General features: G+C 40.4%; 2 protein-coding genes and 1 pseudogene across 4 annotated transcripts; all 3 read right to left on the bottom strand.

The window, feature by feature from the left end:
• Nucleotides 1-328: 328 nt before the first annotated feature.
• LOC131249335 (E3 ubiquitin ligase PQT3-like) lies at nucleotides 329-8206 on the bottom strand. 2 transcript variants are annotated; one of them, XM_058250019.1, is made up of 11 exons: nucleotides 8024-8206; nucleotides 5827-5926; nucleotides 5544-5622; nucleotides 5205-5404; nucleotides 5016-5095; nucleotides 4009-4234; nucleotides 3496-3644; nucleotides 2341-2508; nucleotides 1974-2249; nucleotides 1682-1720; nucleotides 329-746 (listed from the first exon to the last, which is right to left on the bottom strand). In XM_058250019.1, exons 1-11 carry the CDS (start codon nucleotides 8190-8192, stop codon nucleotides 691-693), a joined length of 1542 nt encoding a protein of 513 aa, XP_058106002.1. In that variant the 5' UTR covers nucleotides 8193-8206; the 3' UTR covers nucleotides 329-690. The 2 variants fall into 2 exon arrangements, with proteins under 2 accessions (XP_058106002.1, XP_058106003.1); XM_058250020.1 differs by lacking the exon at nucleotides 5827-5926 and having other exon boundaries at nucleotides 334-746.
• A 9125-nt stretch (nucleotides 8207-17331) lies between these two features.
• Nucleotides 17332-18722, bottom strand: LOC131249338 (probable carboxylesterase 8; annotated as a pseudogene).
• Nucleotides 18723-20581: 1859 nt separating this feature from the next.
• LOC131249340 (uncharacterized) lies at nucleotides 20582-22198 on the bottom strand. 2 transcript variants are annotated; one of them, XR_009172794.1, is made up of 3 exons: nucleotides 22086-22198; nucleotides 21434-21569; nucleotides 20582-21020 (listed from the first exon to the last, which is right to left on the bottom strand). XR_009172794.1 is itself a non-coding variant. In XM_058250024.1 (3 exons), the coding sequence occupies exons 1-3, from the start codon at nucleotides 21697-21699 to the stop codon at nucleotides 20722-20724; spliced, it is 456 nt and encodes a 151-aa protein (XP_058106007.1). In that variant the 5' UTR covers nucleotides 21700-21856; the 3' UTR covers nucleotides 20582-20721. The 2 variants fall into 2 exon arrangements, 1 of the variants encoding a protein (XP_058106007.1); XM_058250024.1 differs by lacking the exon at nucleotides 22086-22198 and adding an exon at nucleotides 21679-21856.
• Between the last annotated feature and the right edge of the window lie 282 nt (nucleotides 22199-22480).

Raw genomic sequence — 22480 nt, 5'->3', positions numbered from 1 at the left:
AGTATAATAAATATGGGCCATGCATTCCCATCCTTTTGATCAGACGAGTAGGGTAATCATATCAAAGTGACTTTGAAAATGGATTGACAATCAAAGGTTGGGCCAAAAGGCGTAAGCATTTTAGAGAAACGAAACCAATGGTCTACATTCACATTGGGCTAAAATGACATAAAAGTCCAAGCCCAACTTAAAAATTATTTGGGCCATGAATGCGAGGCCTAAGACCAGCCCACAGGATTAGCTACTCCAAGCCTGGCCCAAAATAGGGTCAGACTCGGCAGGCTACCCTGCCAATTGCCACCCTTATATGTGAGGCATCTATCAGATTCAAACCCCCCATCAACATTGATTGGACAAAATCCATACAAGCAAATAAGAAATGTATGGCATTTTCACCAACGAACTCAAAGCTTCTCTATCCAATGGATACATGTCAAAAAATGCATGTGCCATGGATAATGCCTATCAAGATTCAAGTAAAGACAATAACCAGCAAGTCTCATGCACAAATGAATTTTTTCTTTATATAACCAAAAAATAAGTTATTATACAATTGTTTGGCAACCACCAAAATAAATAAGAAAAATAAATTTTCCCTATTTACATTTCTTCCAAAAAACAAAATTCACATTGACTTCTTGGAAACTTCAAATGTGTGCCTTCTCTTTCTTCAACAGTCAGTAAGATTCATCATTCTAATCCTTGTGTGTAACAATGGAACAGAGCAGTTGAGATCACTTTGTCAACTGCAGGTCACCACAAGCATATCAATACTTGCAGAAATTGAATTTCTAAACAACGTTATATCCATGAATGAAAATAGAATTTGAGAACTTAGAATGCTAGTAAATCAAAATGAGAATTCATCCTTAATCAACATAAGTTATAACCAAACTGACTATGTGGATTTAGGCCTTGCAAAGCCATCCCTTGTTCCAATTTTGCAGCACCAACAGAGCCTCTAAACCCGTCTCATATACCATCCAACTAGTGGATGAGAACCCACCTGTTAATTGTGTAACACATCAAACCCATCCAAAGTTTGGGCCCACCATGAAGATTGCCTGCCATAAAAAATAGCCTGATCCACTAGTTAGGTAGGCCATACCTGTACTCTGAATCAGATGGGCTTCTGTCAATTGCTATGGTGTAGCCCACCTGATGAGTGGATTGGCTTGGAGTTTGTGGAAGCAGGTGAACCTGTCAGACGGGTTGGATGTTGTACATAATTGACAGGTTGGCACTTATCCTTGCATTAATTCCTCCCTCTGTTTGCGTGTGCACAAGCGCATTTGCAAAAATAAATTATAATATTATTCAACCATTTTGGTTTTCAAATCACAAGATAATGGAAATGGTTTTAAAAAAAAATCCCTGCAGGTGATCTTAGACAGTTATGCCATAAATACAGTATCTTTGGCATTGACTTAGGTCATTATTTTGCTAAAACATAAGACTAATACTGTATCAGGTTTCAAAGTTCGGATTTTTTGTTTTCAAGAATGAAGGTGCAAATGAAATTTTCCAATAGAAGATCTCCCAAACCCAGCATGTATTCACCTAAGGGGGCAGCCATGCATATTTCGTAATACATGTGGGTTTCAGTCACATATTGAGAAATCATGGATAGATGTTATTTAGAAAGAAAGAAAGAAAAAAAACCCAAATGTAACAGACTCACCATTACCAGCTTTGCATGCTTGCTTCCTTTTCTTCATTCCTGTAGTGATTAGAAAAGGTCAGGAAACAACCAACATATACATCTCACTTAGAATATATATATATACACAAAAAAAAAAAAAAAAAAAAAAAAAACTTGTGATTTCATTTAAAATTGGCTGGTAATGGGTAAAAGCCTCAACATGCTCCTAATTCCCAGGTGAGCATGACTAACCTAACTGGGCCAAAAACTATCCCACAAACCAAAACAAAACGATTTTTAATATCAAATTCAATGCGTGAAAATTATTCACCTGGACCTCCAATGGGCAGGTTCTGCTGGACTTTCTCTTCGGCTAGAGGAGGAACAACCCCCCACCATGCTGGTTCTTTCCCACTTATAGGCTCCACTGTCACTTCAGATTTTGTGGTATTTGCTGTCGTCTTACTTCTCTCCAAGGATTGATGGAGACTACCAATGGTAAGCTTCTCTTCATCCAAAGGTCTCTTTCTATTTGAAGTGTTATTTTTACGAGAAGGTGGCATGTGTTCTTCCTTCACAGGAGCAGAAAGAATGCACGAATTGCTCTCTGAGGAAAACAGTTGGGTTTAGATTATCACACCAGAAATATTATCTGAATCAGATAAACTGAAGGAGACATGATTCAGTGAAATGCAAACCTTGAACATTTGATAAGCTTCCAGCATTTTCTAGAGTACTACTGGTTGTCGACTCTAAGACACTGTTGATGGTCTCCCTGAGTGTCTTATTAGGTATCAGGCTATCTGCAAGGATATATGCGGCCCCACATGCACACATTGACTTTGAGATTATGTGGTCCCTGATACCTGATTAAAAATGCACAGATAACTGAGAATTTACAGCACATCTAAAAAAATATTATAACCTAAGGCCTAAATCTTTAAATGAATCAATAAACATTGAATGAAAATGCAAAAAACAACTGCCATGAAAAGTAAAGCACAATAGACCCCAACATTGTGTATCATGATGCTATTTTAAACCAGAGTTTCACATCTCTGCAAAGATCCCCCACTAAAAACTGAGTTTTGTAAAGCCCACCATTCCATTACCATCTGCAGGGCATCCAGGCCTTGAATCAGGTGGGCCCACTACATATATGATCGACCAAATATAATGCCAGTTCACTAATCCGTTGGGGCCGCATGTGAACATTTTGGCAGTTTTCATACAGAGATGGCCACCTTGATCTTCAGTCAGGTTGCCACACAAGAATGGCCAACCTAGTACAAATCTCAGATGCCATACGATGATGGAATGCGAGGGTGCATTGTGGGCTTCAAAGCTCATAAGACGCGAGCATTGTCAGCATGAAGTTTGTAATTTGGAAGTGGCAAGATCCCAGCACTGGCAGAAGCAACATGCTTTTATTATGTAACAAGATAATAAAATTAAATTGGTTCTTTTGCATTGACTAGTGTCTTTGCTTCATTTCCTTTTTATTTTTTGAAGAACTCTTTGCTTTTATTTTTAAAAGAAGAATTATAGAAATGGTTGAGGATGTGTTTGGTTGTTCCAAACTTAGTGAAATATTGCAGCAACTTAGACTGATGATAATGAAATTTCATGATATTTGGTGCGAACAAATGAAGTAATGCATAATTAACAACATGCTCTATTGCAATTGAAAGCAGGTAACTAGTACAGCAGAGGGGTAATGAAGTTGCCAAATTCAGTTAAAAATACAAAAAAAAAGAAAAAGAAAAAAAAGATCGCCAAATACAATACAAAATTAAAATTATTATTTCTAAAAAGAACCACAAAAGGGACAGTTCAAAGATCAGAAAACTTACATTTGTCGCAGAAACTCCTGAAACAGCACTTGCCAGTCATGGCAGCATCTTTCATTACTTGTTTACACAGTGGGCAATGCAATTCTGGAGGAATATCACTGACAGATCGAGTTGAAGGCAACCCCTCAATCTCCTTCAAAAAAGCATCTCTGTTTCATGTTGAGAGAGAGAGAGAGAGAGAGAGAGAGAGAGAGAGAGAGAGAGAGAGAGAGAGAGAGGAGGAGGAGGGGGAGAATTGGAGAGAGAGAGAAGAGGAGGAGGAGAGAGAGAGAGAGAGCAGAGAGAGAGAGAGAGAGAGAGAGAGAGAGAGAGAGAGAGAGAGAGAGAGAGAGAGAGAGAGAGAGAGAGAGAGAGAGAGAGAGAGAGAGAGAGAGAGAGAGAGAGAGAGAGAGAGAGAGAGAGAGAGAGAGAGAGAGAGAGAGAGAGAGAGAGAGAGAGAGAGAGAGAGAGAGAGAGAGAGAGAGAGAGAGAGAGAGAGAGAGAGAGAGAGAGAGAGAGAGATTATCAGCTTACTCATTTGGCTTTACAACGGCAACAGCTCCACTTGGTAATGCATAGGAGCCATCTGGAGTTTCCACTAGCATCGACCTTGGAATTCCAGTTGGATGTTTCAACCTTTTAATGTTGTAGCTAGGATCGCCATTTGTTGGGCAATACTGAATAAAATGCCCGGGCACTTTGCATCTATGACAGATATACCCTTGTGGAGGTGTCTTGCGCTCCAACAATCCACCCCGACCTTCATATCAAGCAAAATTTTAAATGTTAGAACCAGAAAGAACTGCAACGATAATAAGTTTATATATGAAAACTGAAAATAGAAAACAAGAAGATCCTCAGATTGAAAAAAAAAAAAGAGGTATATGCTGAACTGATGTGGAACAGGTTGTGGACGACTTCATGGATGGCTAGGATCGAAAGAAAACAGGGCGAAAAGCTCTAGTGGCCTAAATGCCCACTATAGCTTTGGACAGCCATAACCTTGCGACAGGTTATTGGATTTGCATGTTCAACTGTCCTTGGAAAGCTATTGACCAGCCTACTATATGGTAATTGATGGGGTGGTTAGACCAGAGGGATTTCTTTTAGAAAAAAAGGCTGTTTTCAGGCTCAAATATGCATTTTAGCTTGCAACTTACTATTTTTAGTAAGATAAGTTTTTGTTGTATTTAGGGGTTTCAGAGTTCTGTTGTCGTCCAAAGTCTCTTTTAGTCATCTAAGCTGTGTTTACAGATTTGGGTAGGACTAGATACCTTTACTACTTTTAGCAAGTTTACTATTTCAGAAAAATCTTCCATTTTAAGTTGGATTAAGAGTCTAGACCCTCTTTGCTTATATAAGCACATCAGATACAATGTTTGCAAGCCATACACTTTCTTCATTCAATAACATTGGAGGAATGTGAGTTATATCACATGCAAAAGACCCAAGGTGTTTGTGCTAACAATTAAAATAATTAAGGAACATTGGTACCAGTAATAAACACAGAGAAACAAGGCATTAAATTCCATGGAACATACCAAAACCATGGCCCTTCACCATTCTATCACCCATAGCCCTTCCAAAGCTGCCTCCAAAACCAAAAGTTCCCTTTGTTTTCCTGAAACATATCTAGAACGGTGAGACTGAGAGTGGAAGGAAAGAAAAACATGTTGGCAATGGAAACACCACATCATATCCGAGAACAAATGAAAGGGACAATATCTCACCATTGCATGTCCAAAGCAGGTGTATTGACTAATGCCTTGATCCTCCTATCTTCCTCAGCCTTACTTAGATTAATTTCCACCTTCCTATCTTCCTTAGCCTTACTTTGATCATTTTGCACCAGATTGCTCAATTGCACTGGCAACACTTCTGGAATAGCAAAAAGATCATTCCCAAAATCATACCCTTCTGATTCTTCAGGCTGGAAAGCAAAACAAACAAATAATTATTTCGGATTTTCCACTTCCAATCATTCACTTGCAATCATAATAGAATAGAAAATTCTTCCAAAATCAGTGTCTACAATGACATTGCCAGACCAGTCCACTAAAGAGTCTTACGTTTAGAGATATCATGTCAGATGAATCCGCAACAGACACAGTGCTCTTAGAATTTGAAACTTCTTCTACCTTACTCTCTCTGCGACCAGAAAACAGATTGAAGCTTTTAATTTCCTCTTTAGAAATAAAGACTCTTAAGTACCAAAAGAACTCTGAGAATGTAAGCCAGGGAAAAGAAAGGCCAAAACAGAATTCACTATTTCCAATGGTTTGAAAGTGAAACATGTATAAATGCATATAAAACACAAAATGAATGATCAAGATTCAGAGTGAGATGTATTACTCTTCTCGTTTTATAACAATGTGCATGCGAGGCGGTCCGGGAACCCGGCAAACTAATACAGACGTATTTCTTGGTACCAGCATTTCTTCATCAGTATAATCTGAAGCAAAACACAACATACCACAAAGACTATATGAAAAAATACTGCAGAGAATGTCTGAATAATGACACATATTGCCAGCAAAATAAACTTATAGAGAAATCATCATCATTTAAATCTTATGCATTGGTTGGAGTTGGTAGAAGTTGAAATCTCTAAAAGTACAATAGTACAATAGGAAGGTCCAACAGGATATGCTGGAGGTAGTAAGAAAAAGACTATGACCTATGGTTTAACTGGAGTTATGGCCTTTGATAGAGTAGTATGGCAAAACTTCAATCGTGTAGCCAGCCCCAATTAGTTGGAATAAGGTTTAGATGATGATGATGATAATGATGTCAAAAATCATTATCATTATCATCATCTAAGCCTTATCCCAACTAATTGGGGCCGGCTACACTAATCCTGTTCTGCCATTCCACTCTGTATACTGTCAGATTGTTGAAATAACCCTCCATTATCAGGCTTGGGACTGGCAATGAGAGTGAAGAACTCCCACCAGCAATGTGCGCACAAAAGTGTGGAAAATATAAAATCTTAAATACGCAGTCTAATCCTAGGCAAAATCTCAACACCTAGAATTATCACCAATTGCAATTGACATTTTGACCATAGAAAATTCTGATCAAATATCCTGAGTATAATCATCCCGACCCCTTCTATGGATGAGGAGATAAAGGAATGCTACCATGAGGCATTATCAATTCATGGACTTACATGAGGTGCAAACCAAAGCATTTGAACATACACACGGAACTCATGGACAGTGATTACATTCATTGATTTGGTGGGCCACCATGTGTCTGCACCTGAGAAGGCAGTGAGATAGACTATGGTAGCCTTCCAATCAGTGAATCTCAATTGGATGGGCAAGTTCTCTAGCCACTATGAATTTAGACCCTTGGACATCCTGATGGGAGCATAAATCAATGCTCCCAATCACAAACTACGGGATGTCTGATGGGAATGTCACTACATCTGACAAGCATATCATGGGCAATGCTGCAACAAACTTCCTCACAGGATAACCCTGGCCATGTGATCATCAGCCAACAAAATACATTTTTCAAAAGATAAGATAGCCATTAGTCACTAGCAATGAAACATCCAACAGTAAGATGGTCGGGACTGAGGAGATTGTAGTGCATTACCTGCCAATAATTTCAGTTAGGTAAAGATGTATACCATCAGAATGGAGTGCTGAAGTGTGTTGTCAATTCAGATGTCTTAAATCTGAAATTGACCGAGCTGCTCGACCGGTCAAGGGCCTGGCTCGAGGATCCACTCGACCGGTCGAGGCTCACTCGACTCGAAGTCCAGCGGCAATGGTTTTTGTTCTTCCGCGCTGCTCAACCAGTCGAGGGTCCCCTCAACGGGTCGAAGCCCTCCTTCGACTAGTCGAGGGTTACGCAAATTCTACGCAGACTGCGTAAATTTGATGCAGTTTCAAAGAGGTGCATAAGTGGAGTTTCCTAAACTATAAATAGGGGTCCCTAGGGCTATTCTAAAGTATTTTGAGGCTTCCTAAAGGTTTTTCTAAGGGTTTCTAAAAGGGTTCTAGGGTTATAAAAGGGTGTAGCAAGGGTGAGATTCGAGGTTGTTCGAATTGGGTAAGTCCTCTCTCTTTGTAATTTCTATTTTCATAGTGGATTTCTGTCGCTTTGTGCCGTGGTTTTTTCCTACAAGGGTTTTCCACGTTAAATCTTTGTGTTCTCTTGTGATTGCTTGTTGCTCTTGGATTGCTATCCTAGATCTAGATCAGTGTGATTCCGCAGCACAAATCCCCAACAAAATGACCAGAAATCGTGGTAATTCAGAACAATTTCGGTAGGGGAAAGATTTATACCATGAAAATGGAGTGCTGACATAACTAGAAATCGTGATAGTTGTGAACAATCATTGTACAATATCCATAAACACTTGAATTAATCTTTCAATCCAGTTTTCGAACAAGTGATTGAAATTGCAGAATAATCAATCAGAAGGAACACAATTTTATTCCATACAGTAGGATAACTAAGAGTAATGCTGCTTGCAGACACCAAACATAAAATTAATGAATGAAAAAGAAGAAAGAGGTAAAGTAAACGAACCGACCTTCATTGGTCTGGGCATTCGTAAGCAAGAGGTCATAATCAGTACCTCTCTCCAAATGCTTTGCTTTAACTATTTTTTCTTTCAAATTCCAGACCGATATGAAAGAATCATGCATAGCCAAACTCTCATAACATTTTGCGCTTTTAAATTTATAATAAACGACATTCATTCTCTCTCTGAACCTCCCTTCGGATTGAAGATGGCCGTTGCTTCTGCAGAAGAAAAACGAATATGGCAATCGCTATTTATCGTTTGCTTAGCGGAGAAGCTTCCGTTGGCGGGAATTGGAGAAGGATATGCGTACGCAGTACGCGGATCGGGAGGCGGATTTCCTCCCAAATGCACTGTTCCGAGATCCAGATGGGCCCATAGTGATGTTTGTGTGAAATCCACACCGTCCATCAATTTTTTAAAATCATTAATGGGCAAAAGCCCACAAAACGAGGGAAGCGGATTGGCTGGTGTACCTCACACCAGCGGACGCGGATTTCCTGCGAAAGCCTTTCGCAGGAAGTTCCTGCACTGGAAACCTGGGTGGGGCCCAACGTGATGTTTTTGAGAAATCCACCCCGTACATCCGTTTTCTGAGATATTTTTAGGATGATAGGCCAAAAATGAGCGGTATACAATACTCAAGTGGACCTAAAATGTGAGTATTGAACGTACACAGTTGAAATATTTGTGGGCCACAGAAGTTTTGAATCAGGCTAATATTTGTGTTTTCAGTTCATCCAAGTAGGAATGAAGTTATTAACGGTATGGATGTCATTTAAACATCACTTTCTGCCCCAGAAAGTTTTCAACGGTAGAAATTTTCATACCTACCTTTTACTCTAGTGCGGCCCACTTGAGTCTTGGATCCTTCTCAGTTTTAGTCTCAAGTCCTAAAATGATCTCAGAACACTGATGTACGGGGTGGATTTCTCAAAAACATCACGTTGAGCCCCACCCAGTTTTCCAGCGCAGGAACTTATGTGTCGTACTAAGACGACCGTTCCATCTCCTCCACCTCCGAGTTGGACGGACGGTTCAAATGATATCAAAGTTACACGGACCTGATGTATTTAGTATATCCACAACGGAAACGGATTGGCTACTCCCCCTGCCACCTGCCAATGGCTGATGGTCTGTGCTCTGTGGCCCCTACCATAAAGTATGTGTTTCATCCATGCCGTCCATCTATTTTTCTAGATCATTTTATATAATGAGACAAAAAAAGAGGTATATTACAAACTCAATTGGACCACATTATAGGAAACAGTGTTTAATGAACATCTACCATTAAAAACTTTTTGGGGGCCATAAAAGTTTTGGATCAAGCTGATCTTTTTCTTTTTCCCTTCATCTGGGTCTGTATGACCTAATCAACAGATTGGATGTCAAATAAACAGTACAGTGGGCCCAGGGGTATTTTAATGGTGAATATCCAATCACTATTGTTTTCCTGTGGTGTGGTGCACTTGAGATTTATATCCCTCTCATTTTTCGTATAAGCCCTAAAATGATATGTAAAAATGGATGAACAGAATGGATGAAACACATACATCATGGTGGGGCCCACAGAGAAGACCATCAGCCACAGGGCTGGTGTCAGGGGAGTAGCCGATCCATGTTCATCCATGTACGGACGGTTCAAATGATATAACACATATCTCATGATGGGACCCACAAAACTTGATGACATCAACGCATCAACCGTATAGCAGCGTGTCGTGTACCGTATACCTCCGAAACCGATTGGCTGGTGTACCATACACCACTGATCTGGTTGGTGTGGTACGTGTCGTGCTAAGACCAGATGCTTAGAATCGTAGCGCTCGAGTTCTATGAACGGTCCAAATGAATTCATATGGTTGAAAACTTTCTAATGAGGCAGACGTCTCAAGACGCTATTTTCTCTTTCTTTGTTTTTTCTTTTTTGTTTTTTAATTTTTAAATTTTTTTTAAAAGACAACTATGGAGCCAAAGCCCAAGTGTATCATACCACATAATGCGGGGATTGTACAAAATACTGTTGAAACTTTGTTAGGGCCAACCATAAGGCTTATTTAATACATGGCAAATTTATAAAATTTTACTCTTGCCCGGGTGGTAGACTCTCAGGAGTTTCAACAATCGGTCGAGGGTTTGAGTAACCATAGGTGGTGAAATTCCACTAGCGTTAAGAAATTCCATTGCTTGTATAGTAGTGTAGCACATCATAGGTGGATGGAAGAAAATCGTAAATATTGACATGCGAAACTTGAAACTTTCATAGACCCCATCACGGTGTATGTATAGGATCCATACGGTACATCCATTTCCATACCATTTAGTGAATGAGACAAAAAACAAGGCATATTCACATCTCAAGTGGCCCACACTACAGAAACAGTGGGAATTGGATGCCTACTGTTAAAAACTTCTTAGATCCACGTAAGGCTATGATAAAGCTGATATCTGTGTTTTACCTTCATTGGAGTCGGTGTGATCTCATAAAGAGGTTAGATGGAATAAAAACCTCATAGTAGACCCTAAGAAGATTTTAAATTTAGTCCCTGTTGATTTTTGTGGTGTGGTCCGCTTGAGCTTTGGATGTGCCTCATTTTTGAGCTCATGCTTTAAAATGATATTTAAAAATTGATAGACATTGTGGATCTAAAGCATAAATCATTGTGTGGCCAAAGTAGCTCCACACATTAAAAGTTGGGTTATGTAGTGTTATGGGTAAAAACAGATTAGCCACCAAGGAAAAACTAGCTTGGATATACATGCACAACGCATAGCCAAGGAGCTCCTTAATGGCCAAAGAAAGACACTTTGTTACATTTCACGGAACAAGCTTGTGGTCGACTATCAATAGAAAGAATCTCTCTGTTTCCAACCGACATCGAACCCTTCTAGATGTCGAGTCTGTCCACGGACCCATGCATTTTCGAGCTGGTGCTTGGAACATCTCTTGGCAAAGACTCTTGGGGTACAATCTCCATTGTACGACAAGACAAAGAGGATGGTCATCATCGATATCCCATCTGTGGATTACTAAGGAAAAGAGCTTGGCACTAGTGCACAGCTACATGCCCCAGAGGAAGGTCGGCAGGTTGGTAACTTACTCGATACTAAGGAATGACTCGACTGCTACTTGCCAAAGGAGTCAGGTTGGCATAATCCCTCTTCTACTAGTTCCGACCTGGTTTGAACTGTATCTACTCGAGATCCCAACCGATGATCTAAGAAGGCGACTGCAATACGGATACGCCCGAGATCTTAGCCGAGGATCTTAGGAGATCCTCATGACATGTTCGGGATTTGAATCCCTCTACAATACCTTCCCACTAAACCGAAAAATTACCCTCTATGTCACCGCCATTCCTCACCTATAAATAGGAGCACTTCCAATGGTGAAAGGTACGCACAATCTCACACCCCAAAACCTTATGTCCTCCTAGACCTAGCTTGCCATTCTGACTTTGGCATCAGAGGGTTCCCTACAGCAGCCATGGTCATCGTCTTTGTCTTACCTCACAGCTCCCAAGTGGTCCAAGGATGACCTAGATGAGGTTGATGGTATTCGTGGCTCTTCAAGGTTTGCATATTGCATTTGCATCATCGACATCTGATATTTAGTTCTTTATGATTCCGCATGTATATAGCCGATCCACATTACATATTCTGATACTGTGTGACTTATGAGCTTAGTAGCATGTTTCCACATTACTCTGATATTTATATGCTTGGCACTTATCTTGTGCACACACTTTCACCACCCTCTAAGCTTTCTATAAGCTTATGCACGATAGATGCGTGCATGTGGCGTTAGGTTGCAGCAGCGTTGAGCTTGGAGCGTGTAGCTGTCTTCTCGAGCTTTGATTTCGATATATGTATTTTCCTTTCACCACTATGTTCAAATTAATGTTTATATTAGTGGATATGTGATGATGATGTTTTTGTCTTATTAGACCTAGCTTGCCTTTCTTATTTTGGCATTAGAGGGTTCCCTACAGCAGCCATGGTCATCGTCTTTGTCTTACCTCACAGGTCCCAAGTGGTCCAAGGAGGCTATCATCAACATCATCATCACATATCCACTAATATAAACATTTGAATATAGTGCTGAAAAGGATATACATATATCGAAATCAAAGCTCCAGAAGGCAGCTGCACGCTCCAAGCTCAACGCTGTTGCAACCTAACGCTACATGCATACATCTATCATGCATAAGCTTATAGAAAGATTAGAGGATGGTGAAAGTGCGTGCACAAGATAAGTGCTAAGCATATAAATATCAGAGTAATGTGGAAACATGCTAGTAAGCCCATAAGTCACACAATATCAGAATATGCAATGCGGATCGACTATACACATGCGAAATCATAGAGAACTAAATATTAGATGCCGATGATGCAAATGCAATATGCAAATCCTGAAGAGCCACGAATACCATCAACCTCATAAGAGGATAAAATTGCTGAGATAGTAGCCAAAAGCAAAGATCTCTGGGAGGCCAAGCTCAACGAGCTATGAGGTTAGATCGGTGGCATACGACAAGCCTACCATGCGCGTGCTCCGACCTTAATATAAGCCATGTTGGAGGAGATCGAGCCACCATCCACCGCTGACATCATGTACGCTCGACTCCCACCCAGATTTCGGATGCCACAGATTGCCCCTTCGGAGCCGCTAATTCGACCGAACATCTGAAATCTTTCAAGGCGTGGATGGAGCTTCAGGGTGCGTGAATAGCGGTAATGTGCCGAGCCTTCTCTGTAACCTTAACTGGAACAGCCTGGAAGTGGTTTCGACAGCTGAAGCCATGATCCATCAGTTCATTCACTCAACTCAGCAATGTGTTCATCACCAACTTCATCAGAGGGAAGGAAAGGCTGAAACCGACGACTCACCTCTGTTAGTACACCCTTTCCTGCACACTAGTTTGTTAACCATGTGAATCGTTGTGTCAAGTAGTCGGGTGAGCCCCTTGAAAAATGAAGACTGAAGACGCAACTAGAGTAGAAGCATCAAGAAACACTCACAGGGTAAAAAGATGCTCCTATGATTCCAACTCTGAAAATAAAACACACGTATACCCTTTAAATGATCCTGACCCAAATAGGAAACCTTATTTAGATCATCCCTTAAGCCATAAAGTTCATATTGCCTATCTCCTTATATTTGGCCTTAGAGGTTTCATGTTGTTGAAATAAACATTGAAAAATAACAACCTTCTATTCGACATATCATAGCATCGGTCCGATCGAACATGGCTATTACATGACAAAAACTTAACAAGAAAATCTGGTATCTATTCAGTTAGACTCGGTCCGACCGAATGTCATCTTTGGTCCAACCGAAGTACCCTTCGGTTCGACTGAAACAACCCAAAATTGTCTAGCAAGATTCAGAGTTAATTCGGTTTGACCGAGTGCAACCGAAGACAGCCTCGGTCTGACCGAAGGTGACCAAAACTGTCCAGCAAGGTTTGGAGTTAATTCGGTTCGACCGAGCTGAAATTTGATCTGATCAACTGCAACTGAAGATAGCCTCGGTCCGATTGAAAGTAACCAAAACTGTCTAGCAACCTGAGGACCTTATTCGGTCCGACGGAACATTAATTCGGTCCGATAGAAGGACCTCTCGGTAGGACCGAAATATATCCGTTATGGATCCGTTGCAACCGTTTTCTTATAAAAGGAGCATTCAGACCTTTGTAGAAATCATGAATTAAGGCATTTTAAAGTCCCTAGTGCATCCCAAGCTTAACCAAATCATCCTAGACTCTATTCCTATGATATTCATATTCTTATCATTGTGATTCCTCACCTTAATGAGCATTCAAACCTCCTATTAGTGAAGAACATGATCTTGAGCTTTCTCTAGAGCATTGAGACCAAACTTATTGATATATTCATAGTCTCCATGATACTCTAGAGCATCCATCAGTTGAATTCCTTGGGAAATTCACTTACCACCTAGTTATAGGAGATTCAACCCACTCCCATCACCTTGACAACCTTACCGAAACACCCAATGTAAGGAAATTGATCGTGGAGTTGAAACCTTGACAAAAAAACAATAACATGATCGGGGGAGCATTAGGGAGCTGGTTGAAGCATAAGAGAGCAGAGATCCAGCAACCCAAGAAGTGCAACAAGAAGGGCTCACCCACTTATAAGTAAGTATAAGAGTCCAAAGAATTTGAAACATCTTCCTTGTATAGGATTTGGTTTCAGAGTTTGTTTCTCAAACTCACTAAGACCTTTTGTAGGCCTCCGATGGGAGAGTACGTATAACGTCTTTGTGTAGGACCTAATGCCTTGTGTAGGTATATATGATTGTCTTGTGTAGGCAATACATTGTGTAAGTTGTAAAGGTTTGAGGTAAACCTGATTTAAAACCTTTTCATAGTGAAATTCGGTACATTCTAGGAGAGAGTGAGTCCGTCGGGAGTGGAGTAGGCACATAGCCGAACCACTATACATGCTTTTGTTTGGGATTGACATTTGTGCATCTGTTTGATTCATGTTTATATGTTTGAATGCTTAGATATGTATGCGTGATAAGATAAATTCTTAGGATTAATAAGTAACATATTCCATTCACACATGTTCACCATGCTATAGACTAGTTGCTTGATACATTTTTAGAAATCTATGAGATTGGATCCTCTATTGGCTTAGAAGCCTATAGAGTTAGATTACCTTACTTAGTTTAACTAGAGATTAGTTTAAGCTATGCAATAAGGATTTGAAAATGGCATAATTATTAAAAAGTCCTATTCACCCCCTCTAGGACCTTAGCCATACATTCATTCTTTAATAGTAGTGGTCTAAACCGCAATTTTAATTGGTATCAGAGCGGGTTCCTCTTAAAAGAGTTTAACAACCTAGAGAGATATCTTGACTGAAGTTGAAAGTTATGGCCAAAGGAGAGGGAGCATCAGTCTCTAGACCTTCTATATTTGATGGTTCAAATTATGTGTACTGGAAAGCAAGAATGCACTATTTTCCACAATATCTAGATCATGATAGTTGGGAAACAGTTGAGAATGGATATGTGCCACCAATTGAACATGTGATTCGAAAATGGCACAACTGTAACCAAACCAAAATCAAAAGAGATGTGGACTGCCTTTGATAATTAAGAGAAGAAAACTTATAAAGCCAAAGCTATGAATGGTATTTGCTGTGCAGTTTCACAAGAAGCATTTAATTAGATTGGCATGTGTGGGACCTCAAAAGAAGCATGTGATCTATTTATTTATTTTGATCATTTTAGTACATGATCTAAAAAATTAATCAAATCCAATTATCAGGTGGAGCATACCATATGAAAAAGTGGTGATTGACCATTAATAGGCTACAAAAGTTTTGGGTCTAGTTGATATTTATCTTTTCCCTTCATTTAGGCTTGTGTGACATCAGTTTGGATATAACACATACATAATGGTGGGGCCAATAGAACTCAGTGACGTGGGCACACTAGGCAATAGGATTGAAACTTATTTGGGATATTAAAGATGATTTAAGGGGTCGTTGGATGCCCGTAAAGTTCATAAATTGTAGAGGGATTATAGGTAATATGATTACAGGGGCTCTTTGGATTCATGTATTTGTCTGTAAAGGTTTCGCGGCCGTTAAACTGATTAAAGCTTAACATCTTTTAGCTGTAATTTGAAACATGGAGTATTTACAACTAAAAATGCATTATACATGTTAGAACACAATGATAAATATACACTCATGATATACGGGGCCCACCGTAATATGTATGGTACATCTAATCTATCCATCATGTACTTCTCTTGATGCTCTCTGGTAGCTCTAAAAAAACAGTTCATCCATTATCAAATGTGGTACCATTAACAAATTTTAGATTGCATTTGGGGCTCATTGTGATGGGTGGAGAATATTAAATCCATTTAGTGTGGACATGCTTTAATGCCCTCTAAAGGCTCTATATAAAAATAAAAAAAAAGTAAAAAAAATCAAGTTTTTCTTACATAATTTTTGTAGATTTTGAAAGGTTTACTGTCTAAACTCTTCGGTGTGAATACTTACTTTATTCATTGTAAAGACTTTACAAGCTAGCCAAACACATAATTTGTTTACCTGTAAACATATTATCACTAATTAAAAGCCAAACTGAATATCATGTAAACTGATTACACCTGAAACTCTTTAAATGTGTAATATGTTTACAAGTAAATAAAATTACAGGCATCCATATAAACCCTAAACAACCCCTTAGTTAATCGACTTCATGTTCTCATAGATATAAAGAGATTCCAATGCAATACAAGCACCAACATAAAAAGATTCCAATGCAATACAAGCACCAACATAAAATTTTAATTCCAATGCAATTCGAATTACAACATGAGTTACGAGCGATTTTTGATGGGATGTCTATTTGCTTAGACAGGGGCCTGAAGAAGGTGGCAGTCGAATCGGATTCAAAAATGGTTGTGGATTTGCTCCTTGGGAAATCTAGCATCCCTTGGCGGTGGAAGCCATGGATTGCTAGGATCTCGCGATTGTTGCAGTTCGACGCTTTCTCCTTCAGCCATATTTTGCGTGAAGGGAGCGGCCTGGCAGACGGTATGGCCCGGGAAGGGAGTGGCAGTCAAGCTACTTCTCTCCATGTTCACATGGCCTCTCTCCCAAGGCACATGCATGGCTTGATTTTCCTAGATAGGGTCGGGCTAGGTACAGTCAGCGCCATCTAGTTTCAGTCTTTTTTCTATATGGTTTTTTGTCAGTTTTTCTTGAGCTTTTTCTCCTGTACATAGAGGGCCGCTATGCGTCCCCGTATGATAGGCCCCCCAGCTTATTTTTGTAGCTGGGGCTGCCCGAAGGGCCTTCAGAGTGGTGTAGGCTGTATAGCCTCTTTTGTTCAGCAATTAATGAAATAGCCTCTTTTTTGTTGAAAAAAAAATAAAATCGAATTACAGCCTACTAAACCCATACGAGGATTTCAATTCACATATAACTGTGATTTGAATTCCAAGTCATTCCAAATACAACATAATTAGGAACACAACGTTACCGTTGAATGTGGACAGCAACCTATCTAATCTTTGGGAGCAGATTACCCTTACCATGTGGGGCCCACCTTGATGTATTTGTCGTATATCCATACCGTTCATTTGTTTTTAAATCTCATTTTCAGACGTAATACCAATCGTTACGTAGGTAAAAATATCAAGTGGACCACACCACTAGAAACAGTGATGAATGACTATTAAAAACTTTGTGTGGGTCACAAAAGTTTTGGATCAAGCTGATGTTTGTATTTTCCTTTCACTGCTTGACATTATAAAAAGGTTGGATGGCAAATAAACATTGAGAAAATCTCCACGATGGGCCTTCTGGAATATTTAACGGTGAGTCCCTCAATCACCACTGTTTCCTCTGGTGTGGTCCACCTAAGATTTGGATCTACCTAATATTTTAGGACCACATCTAAAATGAGCTAGAGAAACTGATGGACAGCGTGGATATACAACAAATCATCAAGGTGGGTCCCACGGCAAGGGTAACCCCTAATCCGCTCCCCCTTATCTTTGTAGAACTATCCTATCCTTATGATACCGGAGTGTGGCCGTAGGCCAACTGTCCTCTGCAACGTCCAGCGCATGTCATGAACGGTTCAGACGCCTCATACGCGCGCCAGGTTGGCACGTGCGGAGGGGTGTGCTTAGACAACCAGACCTCAAGCAGGGACACTCACAGCCCACTGCTGACTGACGAGATGAAATCCTTAACGTCCATCAAGTGGGCCTGGGCCTTCTGTGGATCAAAGAACTCAACGCCATGGCACCCTTCCTCATCGAACTGGCCCACCACGCGGACCCCACGATCTTCCAGCATCTTTACGAGCGCGCTGGCGGTCCACGAGCGGGTCCCCGCCATACCCCTTCACCAAGCACGGTGGCAGAGACCCGACCCGATCGTGGTAGGACCCGGGCGTCATCGGGTTGCAGAACTCGTGGTCCCTGTCGGCCCCACCCGGCAAGGACAGGCGCCACATCAGGTCGTTGTAATGGAGGGGCAGGATCCGATCCTGGGCCATCCTCAGCTCCGATTCCGTCCTCTAGACCCCACCGAAGAAGGGCTGGTTCACGATCGCCCCAGCAATCTTGAACGGAGGGTTCAGATCCAACGCCCGTAGGGCCACGTGGTAGACGATGTTGCTGCCGGCGCTTGCGCCCATGAGAAAACAACGCGAGAAATCGGCGAGATCGGGGGCCATCCACGTGTCGGGGTGGAGATCGGAGATGGCCTGGTATCTTACCCAACAGACGGCCTCGATCGCATCATCGTACGCGGCGGGGAGAGGGTGCTCGGGAGCTAGTCGGTACTCGACCGAAATGACGATGGCAGGGATAAGACTGGCCATGTGCTCGCATGCCACGCGGAAGGGAGCAGATGCAGCGCTGCCGATGATGAAACGGCCACCGTGGAAATAGATAATGATGGGGAGAGGGGCCATAGGTTTCAAAATCTGAGGGCGAAATATCCGAATCCATGTGTTGTTGGAGGGATTAAGGGATATGACTTTGGAGAGAACGTAGTAGGGTGGCTGCACCTCAGCTTGTGGAGGTAAGCGAGGAATGGAGTTGGGCCGTGTGAATGAACCCTCTGCATTAAAAACGATCTTGAAGAGATGGTACGGATCATCGAGGTTTGAACTCTCACTAATATCTCCCATCTCTCTATATCTCTCTTTTTTGATCTGATCGAGGTGTTTATGGTTTTTTTAATATATTTTTTAATAGAATAACGGTTGGAGTCCTATTCTACTGGAAGTTGGTGAGTTTTACCAATTGTACAGGAAGTTACGGACTCTGGCCATCCCATTCATCCCATCTAACCTTCCAACCTTACATCCAAATGTCTATTGATACCGTAGAATATTGATAACTCGTGATAATTTGGAAAGAAATCAACAACAGGAAAGGAAACAAAAGATTGCAGTCTTGATATCGCACATGTTGTGATAATGATAATATTGAGATATTATCAATATTAGCAACGAAGAATTGAAAACTGCATGCAATAATACGCTCATTAAAAAAAATTTGAAATAGACTTTTTAAAATACTTTTATGTGATATTTCTAGATTGGTGATGTTATTGAAATATCGCCGATACACTTGTGATACACACGTCCCCTAGAATTTACACACTCGAAGATATTGGTGATATCGATGCATTAGCAATACAAGTGATGCCTGAAATTTACACAATTGAAAATATTGGTGATATCAATTCGTTAGTAGTACTAGTAATCACTACACCAAAATCGTCAGTTAGGAACGGTGTTAAACCGTTCCTAAATTCTTCAGGAACAGTTTAATACCATTCCTAAATGAAGCGTAGCAGAAAATCAGGATTGGTTCATTACTGTTTTGGGTACCGTTTTAGGAACGGTTTTAAACCGTTCTGGTGCCAACGGTCACATTTTAGGCACCATTTTAGAAACGGTTATGAATGCTTATTAATGTTGCCAACGGTAAGATTTTAGGACGGAATTTTAATAACAATTTTAAACCCCTTTGTTCATTGTATGAGAGAGTGGGGTATGTAATCTACTTGTATTATATGCCAGGTAATTACACAAATAGAAGAAAAAGACAATAGAATGATTCACACACATAATAATCTTCTAACTATAGAGACTGCAGTAGCAACTAATAACTGTCTTTGTAGCTAACCAATCAATATAAAATCCACCAACCACATCCATCCAACTGTCCATCGATTTACTTCAACATCCTGTCCCTTCGTCAATATACCCCACCCAAGATAAGTACAAAATACAACACACAAGATCTCCCGTTCCTAATTTTTTAATTCCATTTATGTCCTTTGCTCCTGGAATCTTCTCAATACCCTTCCAAGGAAACATCAAACACATCCTTCATACCAGCCAACCCCTCTTTGGGGGTGGCGTACACAAACTTCGGTATATACTCGACTATCTTATCTTTCATCCTCTTCACTCTTTCCTCTCCCAGCCCTTTCAAAACGGCTCGAATTGAGGTTCCGTTGTTCACAGCCCTTCTATCAATGAAAACTGAGTACGAGTTCGGGTCTTTCAGTAAATGCTACTCGTACTGTAGGTAGGCTGTACGCCTCCAGAAGAAAACCGGGATGGAATCGGCGATCATACAGTCAAAGATGGACCGTCTCGTGAAGCTATCACCTCACGGCTGTACCTATAAACGTGTTGAAGGAAATTAAATGTGTCAAAAGCACATATGGACATATATCTAACCATAAGGAAATTAGATTTGTGTGCTTTACCTATAAAGGCTGCTCTCTGATAACTCTGGGCTCTTCAACTCTGGCATTACTCCTTCCATCAACAAAGAGATAGACATGATTTTATTTTTAGAAGCTATTTAAAAGAAACTGAAAGGAAGAGATGGAAGAAGAGAAGCATACCTTCACCTTGCTATGATCTTGTAAACAGGCTCCCTGTAGAGAAACTTAAAATCCAAGGATAGCAAGCATTTCTCTAGGATCATACAGTAGTGGTGATTGTCCAAGATCATGCGCAACACGAAACCCTATGGCTTCTGGATTAAATATAAAGAATAACATTCCAGGCCTCTGATGCAGTAGGAATTGTCCAAGATCTCTGCTTAAGAAAGGGACACTGAAGAGCTTCTGCAAGTCCCTTTCGCCTTTCATATCTACGCCGACCAGTTTTCTCACATTAATTCTGGCACCATCTGAACCAACAAGGATATGGCAGTGGATGTTTCTCTGTAGCTTTTTCCCTTAAGAAAGGAAGCACCTACCATGACACCATGAGCAGTGCGATCAATTGATATGCATTCATGACCCATCAAAATCTCCCTTTCCCATGTGGAACCTTTGTTTGGGACTTGTGACCCATCACAGGTATAAACATGAAAGTTTAGTTTTTCTAGCTGCTTGAGCAGCAATCTGGTAAGCTTGTACTGTGATAAGTGTGCAACAGAAACTGGGCTGACTACTCGTTCAAAATCTGCAGAAGAGGAATGCAGCAGGGTGAGTTTCTCGACCATCCATCTTTAACAACCACGTTCAGGAAATAGCTTAAATGCTATGAGCTTGCTATGGCCACTCAGTGGAGTAGAAGTCCAACTTTCCCCTCCTCTGGAACAAAAGTCACACCAATCTGGTCATTAGGTGGCACATGTCATGTTGAATGTGGACCTAGTTGATTCTTTTTAAGCGTCCATTGTTAACAATGTGTGGCCAGACCACTTGATTTATTTTATTTTATTTTTTCACAGCAAGTGGGGACCCATTTCATGAACAGCTGAGACTCACCACACATACAGCATTGGCATGTGTGGGTTGAGTAAGATTCGGAATCCTAATCTCATGAGCAAACCATCATGTTTCTGTGTCACACTCAAATAAGCTGAAAGTTACCTTGCGGTTGCATATGATCCACTGTCCCAAGACTGTAACCTGATAGAGAAGTACAGTATACAAACTTCCTCCACAAATCCACTGGTGGCTGCAATGATCGGATCTCCTCCACTAAACCATCCAATTTGCAGAACACCTGCAAGGAACAGAAATTAAAATGAGCATAGTATAGGTTCGCCTGTGATACTACTTTGCTGTCCCCCCACTGGGGGTCTGTGTGTAATAGTTACGTTAGAGATCAGTACTGTGTGGGATGATGTTAGCATGAAAGTGGTATTAATATGAGCCTCTCCATTGGCGTTTTCAAGATCCCCGGTAAAAGAGGAGGTTGATATCTTGTAGGCAGCTCACTATAAAACTTCTGCAATCTACCATTTAAAAGTCAACCACAAATAGCTAGGAGGGGCCACGATGATGATGACAATGATGGTTTTCCTACAAATTTTTAATATTACGTGAAGCATTGACGGGCTAACCTCTAGGAAAGAACAAACTACAATTTGAACAAAAACTCCATGATTTCGACATGACGTGATGTATTCTTAATCTACAACTGCATAGCTTATGAACACGAACAATAGGTATCAGAAGAAATGGAAAATAGAAAAACAATAAATAAACAACATGATATTGAACTCTTGAATTGACAAACCTGACAGCATATAATCAGTCATGATATTGAACTCTGATGCAAGAAGCAAATCTCTCTTATAAAGATACCTGAAAATTGGCAACAACAATGCAATGTTAGCCAAACTAGTAGAGTTATGTGTTTGCACAAAGAATCCTTGTTATCCATACTAGTAAAGTCTTTGTAATTTGTTGTTATGTGTTTCTTCTTTCGGAAAATTAGTTGCATGCTTGCATTAACATATAATTTTGAGTATTTTGATTCACGAATACCTTCCAAAGTTCAATCAAGCATTGATGTTCTGTATTCTCAAATTAGAGTGAACCAAATATAGAAACATCTATTAATTGATAATTGACAGAAAAAGAAAAAAAAGAGAAAAAAAAAAGAGTATCATTGTTGTTGTTTAAGTAATC

This window comes from Magnolia sinica, chromosome 6 (genome assembly GCF_029962835.1).
Source record: "Magnolia sinica isolate HGM2019 chromosome 6, MsV1, whole genome shotgun sequence".
Lineage (NCBI taxonomy): Eukaryota > Viridiplantae > Streptophyta > Magnoliopsida > Magnoliales > Magnoliaceae > Magnolia > Magnolia sinica.
This window is presented reverse-complemented; position numbering and strand designations above follow the sequence as displayed.

Bases quoted from the DNA above. Each gene is read 5' to 3' on its own strand.
- LOC131249340 (XM_058250024.1), bottom strand. From the start codon at position 21,699: ATGCTAACATCATCCCACACA. The intron at 21,570-21,678 runs GTACTGATCTCT...TGTTCCTTGCAG, and splicing joins TGCTAACATCATCCCACACA to GTGTTCTGCAAATTGGATGG. The intron at 21,021-21,433 runs GTAACTTTCAGC...CCTCTTCTGCAG, and splicing joins GGATCATATGCAACCGCAAG to ATTTTGAACGAGTAGTCAGC.
- LOC131249335 (XM_058250019.1), bottom strand. From the start codon at position 8,192: ATGAATGTCGTTTATTATAAATTTAAAAGCGCAAAATGTTATGAGAGT. The intron at 5,623-5,826 runs GTAATACATCTC...TTCTGGTCGCAG, and splicing joins ATTGTTATAAAACGAGAAGA to AGAGAGTAAGGTAGAAGAAG. The intron at 3,645-4,008 runs GTAAGCTGATAA...AACATGAAACAG, and splicing joins GCCGTTGTAAAGCCAAATGA to AGATGCTTTTTTGAAGGAGA.